A 6590-nucleotide genomic window follows, 5' to 3' on the forward strand; every position below is an offset into this window, starting at 1 on the left:
CTTCTCATAGTGTAGTAGGCTATTCTGAATGATTTCATTTATTTCTGATCAGACAGCAGTAATTCTATAACTTTGGCAAATGTATTTCAATTAATCAGGGATCCTGTAGTTCCTTCAGAACCCTTCGGACAGCTATAATTCTACAAGGAAATAAATGATGAAGTGCAATGCTGGAGAGATGAGAGTTGCAGGCTCATGTCTATCAGAGCAGAGAGGGAGAGAGATCATAGAAAGTGAATCTCATTCTAGTTATGTGAGAGATACTGGCGCGCTTCTCACACAGCCACGCGTTGGTCTCAAACATTGGTTAGTTACTGTGTTGCGCAAATCCTAAACCCAGTCCGGCCCAACCCAAATCAACTCTTAGAATATTAGAAAATTTACTTTTTTACATTACGTTTTTTTTTGTGGGGACAGGAGAATTAGCTAATTAACTTTGATTGTTTTTAAGTTTATTTATTTTTACATTGCAAAAAGTGAAAATTAAGCACTGCACACGTGTCATATGTTATTATCAAGGCATAAAATGCAGATTTTTGTTAGGAATATTGTTCAATCAAAGAAAGGCTATTTCTAAGACTGTATGATACACTACATAACAAAAAGTATGTGGACACCTGGTCGTTGAACATCTCTTTCCAAGATCATGGGCATTAATATGGAGTTGGTACACCCTTTGCTGCTATAACAGCCTCCACTCTTATGGGAAGGCTGTCCAACTAGATGATTGAACATTGATATGGGGACTTGCTTCCATTCAGCCACAAGAGCATTAGTGAGGTCGGGCACTGTGGCCTGGCTGGCAGTGGGAATTCGAATACATCCCAATGGTGTTCGATGGGGTTGAGGTCATGACTCGGTGCAGGCCAGTCAAGTTCTTCCACACCGATCTCAACAAACAAGTTCTGTATGGACTTTGCTTTGTGCATGGGGGCATTGTCATGTTGAAACAGGAAAGGGCCTTCCCCAAAATGGCTGAGCAGTTGTCCTAGACATTTCTACTTCACAATAACAGCGCTTACAGTTGACTGGGGCATCTTTAGCAGGACAGAAAGTTGATGAACTGACTTGTTGGAAAGGTGGCAGGTTGAAAGTCACAGTACGGGCATTCTACTGCCAATGGATTGCATGGCTATGTGCTCGATTTTAAACACCCATCAGCAACTGGTGTGGCTGAAATAGCCGAATCCACTCATTTAAAGGGGTGTCCACATGCAGTGCACTTTTTGTCAGTAATGTAACTCAACAATTATCTTCTGCCCTATTAATCTTAGAGAAGCAACACTTATTCGAAGTCACCAAAACCTGCACGCCTACCTCATATCACCACTGGCAGTCAGCGACTGTCCAGGGACGCATCAAGAGCCTTCAGCCAGCTCTACCGGACTCCTGGCAGGCAGGGTAATGTTTATTAATCACCAAACGTGGGAAAAAATGGACTGAAACAAGGAGGGACAGCCTGGACTTCTTTGCAAAAATGTTTTAAAACATTTTCCTTTGTATGCCCTAATGAACACAACCTAGGAGTAGATATGATGACATCATGGACTAGCCCCAGGGCACTAGACAGACAGCTGACAATTGTGCTTATGACACAGCCAGGCAGGAAAAGCATCATAATCGGTCAGTAGGGTAACTCTTGGCCAGACATTACAGAAAAAGCCCACCCTGCACCCTCCGAGTTGCGGGTTGTGGTAGGTAATAGTTCACAGATGGGCTGTGTGCCATTCGTGACAGATGTGTTCACTACTTCTCTTTCAGAGTTATGCAACGTTGGTGTGTGCCATGAGAACCAGAGCTAGATTCTCAAAGTAAACTATAGCGGCAGGCAGGTTAGTACAAGATCTGGAGAATGGGGTGGGTGGGTTGGGCTTTCATTTGCTGTTACAATAACTTCTGTAGGTGGCCAGGTGCCAGGGTTCCCATGCAAGGAAACAATTTTGGTTAAATAAGTTTGTTTTCTTTCTGATAGTATTGTGATGTTGACAGTCATGCGGTAAATGTCAAAGTGAAGAACTGAGGTCATATAAATCTAGGCCTTAGGTAGGTGGTTGGGTGTATTCATGTAAGAAAGGTAAAGTGTCTCTCCATCTAAGCACACTGAACTTTGTGTATAATTTGAAAGCGTGACAGGAAGATTATTGCTTATGTTATCAGTCACACCCCAGCTTGAGATAAAATTGGGATTATCTTTTGACAAGGCTTTGAAAATAGCTACGGTACCATTTCAATCAGGTACTGTGCAATCTTCACAACAGTCAATCATTCACCCACGCACCTTGACCCACATACCATAAACTCCTACATAAGTACCGTACACTGATTGTTCAATAGCTGTCTTCTTGGAAGCAAACGATATACATACACCTTGACACGATGCAAGGTATCACAGTCTGTATAATAACGCAAATAAACTGATTTGTCCATTCTTTATTACATAATAAAAACAAAGTCTGCTGATGAACAGAACTATTTACTTGCAAATAAACCAAGAAAAAAAAAGACAAATAATTTATGATACATAATAAACAAAAATATATACAAAGATTTCTATATCGTTGCTTCTGAGAAACCAAACAAATTGTCAGGTCTGAGACCTGGTCGAGGTAGGTACAGTAAATCATATGCTTTTAACAAAACTTATAAAACATTGTACAGTTACAAGTCGACAACAGAATGAGTTTCAAGGCATTCAAGGCACACCAAATTCCTACCAACAGGTCGGGGCTTTAAAGTTTGTGAGTAAAAGAAGAAGTCTAATTGGGTAAATGAGACATTACATTTTTTTGCAATTATGGCAATAATGGGAACACATCACATTCAACCCCTTATTAGAACTCAAACTTTGGATCCAGCCCAAAATACAAAATCCACAGCAAGAGAACAACCATGTTCATAACATATGGGGGGAATGTGGAAGAGACCGTATTCAAGTTCAATGTTTCAGTAACAAATGGCTGCTCACTTTGATATAGCTTACTCTACAAAATAGACTGTTACATGTAGTCTACTTTATGAACAATGACTTTGGCAAATCGCTAGGACAATAAAAGACAAAAATTATTTTTACTGGGCTGAACGTGGGCCTATTGCTCCAAACCAAACTTTTTAAATCAAATTTAACTGTTCAGTAACATTCACTTCTTCTTGAACAGTCACTGCAGGGGATGGATGCCACCATGCATAGTGTGCGCAGCGTTAAGCCTGAAGTCCAGACAGGTCTTCTTAACAGGTGTATTTAAATGTCTCTAAATGTTTGTGTTACACCTGTTTGTGTTACATCTCCTTGGTCCCACCATTACCTCATGAGCTGCTCCAGTTTAGCTTTGAGCTGCTCCTGCCCGTCTCGGAGCTTGTCTCGCTTGGCGTTCAGTCTCTGGCCCTCCAGCTCCAGGCCACGGATGCTGTCACGTGCCCTCTTCAGGATGACCACCTTGGAGGCCTTGTCGTTATTGGACAGCTCGGGTACGTTATCCCTGAGCCGCAGGAAGCAGTTCTTCAGCTCGTTGCGCCGCTGCCTCTCCATCACATTGTGGGTATGCCTCCTCTCCTCCTCGTCCTCCACGTCCGGCGACTGCCTAGAGGAGCTGGGCTGGTGGTGACTGCTGAGGTAGTGGCGGGACGAGGATGAGCGGCCCGACGAGCCATGGTGGTGGTGTCTGTGCGAGTCAGAGACCCGGGAGCGCTTGTGGTGGGAGTTTGAGGCGGTCGAGAGCTCTGGGCGGAGGGGTGATGCGGGGCAGGGGGCAGCGTAATTGTGCTGCAGCTGGATCTCCAGGTGTTGTCGCTTGATGGCACGCCGTTGCCGCCGGCTCTCCTCTGCCGACTGGGAGGGGCTGGCAGTCCTCTTCACAGTCACTACGTCTATCTCCTCCTCTGTGGAGAAGAGAATCCACAAGAGATTGGGTTAGCAGTCATTTCCGATAACATTTGAACAACTGCAACTCAGATGCCTTGGCTTAGACGACCACATTTTTAACTGCGACTTTCTGGACAATGTTGCCAACTTTCCTTCTACGTTGTTTATCATTTTGTATTGCAAGCTTGCACAACAGATAGCTTAACTTATGTTGTTAATTTTTGCAGAAGCTCTTGAGAAATAGCATTGAACGGTGCAAGAAAAACATGGTCCTAACTTAAAATTCCCTTATGAAATGATGGTGTTTAAAAAGCATGCATGAGGTCGTCCACTCTATAGTACAGCTGATGTGTCACTACCTATGTAAAATGGCCTAAAGTCACTTTATAACAGTTCCTCTTAACATTCTAGCAAATAACTCACATGCTAGTGTAACCTTTTCACTTACAAGCACAGCTCAGGCAAGAATGAGGACCAACTCACCAGTATCGCTAGCACTGCTCCCATAAGTTGAGAATTCGCCTCCCGCCGAGCCGTAGTCGGAGGTTGACTCGCTGCCTTGCTCCTGCTGGTCCTGCCTGTCCAATAGTAAATCCTCATTCTCCAAAGCTTGGCACGCGAGTGCCGCGGTGTGGCAGTCCAGTGTGGAGCCAGCAATTTCCTCAAAGATTCTTGTGTCCATGTCCGAGAGCAGCGGGCTGCTGGAGAGCACAGACGATAACTTCTCTTCCATAGACTTATCACCGAGGCAATGCCACAAACAGTCGTCGGACTCCTCTGGCTGTTGGTCCTTTGTCACGGTTGCATTGCCATCGTACAAAATGTCAAAATTCCAATTTAGTTGTGGGTCTTGATCCTCCAGGAGTATATCAGAGACGTAGCTCAACTGGTCCTCCTTGGAAAGTGGTTTGGCATTGAGTCCAGCCTTCATCGGAGGGGACTGGGGTGGCGTGGGGAGCGACTGTAGGTCCTTCATCAAGCTCTGGCAGAATTCATCATCAAATAAGAGAGGCTCCGAGTAGAACCAATCTTGTGACTGAGAGAAACTCTGCAGCATTTTGGCTGACTAGGAAGAGGGAAGATAAAACGTGTTAAAAAGAACAGTAGAACGCAGTTCAGAACGCACCACCGCAAAAAGGGCAAAATACTATGCAAGTGTGATGAGAGCTCTCAATTTTTAGTGGTGCTCTTAGTACTCCAACTGCAAGCACAACATTTTATTTATGTTTACATCCTTGCCCGCCCCAATGAGGGTGGTCATCAACCAGATGTTATCCCCATGACATAATTTAAACAGCTGGGGAGCTCAGTCTCCAAATTAACATTTTCCTCAAGGAAAGTTCAACATCTTCTCTCCCATTATGATTCACATTTTCAAGTTTGCATTAGTCGTATGTACGGGATATACACATCAAACGAAATGCTACTTTTCGTTTCCTCCTCGACAATTCAACAATAAAAAAGTATTAAAGATAAGAATATGAACAAATTAAATGGCTCAGCAGAATAAAATATATATTTTTAGCATAAGTAGGCTGTCTATAATACAAGAACGCACAATTTATGGAAAAGAGGGGATTGGGGGGCAAATGTTTAAATTGGGTAGTATTTAACAATAACATTTCAGAAATATCACAGATACATGTATATCAATCAACTAGAATGCATCTACCACAGTTAGTTGAATAGCTGACGTTTAATTTAACATTTAAATACCGCAGATGGGTGCCGAAAAACTACGGCGAACCAGCCCGCCCACACTTGTCGCCGCGGAACTCAATCGTAAATCGTGGCTAAAATACCAGTAGACGTTTTAAAGGGCTAAAGTGGTGCAGTTACTATAAACAAGCAGTAGGCTAGCAGAACAGAGAATAACTATGGCAAAACTAAACTAACGTTACATATATATGGGCGTTCAACCTGGACATTTCATTTGATTAGTTAATCTAAATGTACAAAATATAAAAAGTAGCCTAACATGCATCGACAGTTGCACATTAAAAATGTTTGCCAAAATAAAGAATTTAAGCTAAAAATCACTCATGCATAATAAATTACCCTTTCGTGCATTCTGTAATCTCTTTTGAAATATAAGTGTTTTAAATGTCTAACTAGCTCGCAATCAGACGAACTACGAAAGAAATCCAGCTAAATTACCGGCATGTGAAAAAAAACACGTGAAAAAACCCATGTGAAATAAACTCTGACCCTGTACATATAAACTCTTACCTTTATTCTTTCAAGGGATGAGAAAAGGAAGACGGCGCCTTTGCTTCGTGAGTTTTTAAATTCCAACGAAATTTAAACGGAGAAAAACGAATGTAATTATTCTGCTGTATCTAAAAGTACTGAAGGTCCACTGCGTTTTTATCTAGCTACCATACCTCACGCACTATACCAGATCGATCTGTTGGTGGGTGTGGCGGCGAGACAGATTTCACTATATACTACCACAGCACAGCAGTATCCTTCCACAGCCCAAAATCGCGCCAAAACGTAACAATCAATATGGGACATTACATTTTAAATATTCTACTGCCTTTATAATGTTTTTTTGGTATAAATACGTATGCATCTGCTCGGAAAATACGGGGACAAAACACACACCGAAAAACGTGTTTATGGAAAGGTCTATACCGTCTGGAGACGCGGATGGATCTACTCTCCATGCGCATTATGGAATTCCAAGAAAATGGAGGCGGGCTGGGTACAAATTTACACGTGTGATCTC

At 42.6% G+C, this 6590-nt stretch overlaps 1 protein-coding gene across 1 annotated transcript; it reads right to left on the minus strand.

Moving 5' to 3' along the window:
- Positions 1 to 2415: 2415 nt before the first annotated feature.
- Positions 2416 to 6286, minus strand: mych (myelocytomatosis oncogene homolog). The gene is made up of 3 exons (XM_055908291.1): positions 6089 to 6286; positions 4343 to 4925; positions 2416 to 3876 (listed from the first exon to the last, which is right to left on the minus strand). Exons 2-3 carry the CDS (start codon positions 4914 to 4916, stop codon positions 3299 to 3301), a joined length of 1152 nt encoding a protein of 383 aa, XP_055764266.1. The 5' UTR covers positions 4917 to 4925; positions 6089 to 6286; the 3' UTR covers positions 2416 to 3298.
- Positions 6287 to 6590: the final 304 nt, after the last annotated feature.

Source organism: Salvelinus fontinalis, chromosome 3, assembly GCF_029448725.1.
Source record: "Salvelinus fontinalis isolate EN_2023a chromosome 3, ASM2944872v1, whole genome shotgun sequence".
Lineage (NCBI taxonomy): Eukaryota > Metazoa > Chordata > Actinopteri > Salmoniformes > Salmonidae > Salvelinus > Salvelinus fontinalis.

Coding starts and splice junctions, on each gene's coding strand:
- mych (XM_055908291.1), bottom strand. CDS start 4,916: ATGCTGCAGAGTTTCTCTCAGTCACAAGATTGGTTCTACTCGGAGCCT. Junction 3,877..4,342: donor GAGCAGTGCTAGCGATACTG/GTGAGTTGGTCC, acceptor TCTTCTCCACAG/AGGAGGAGATAGACGTAGTG.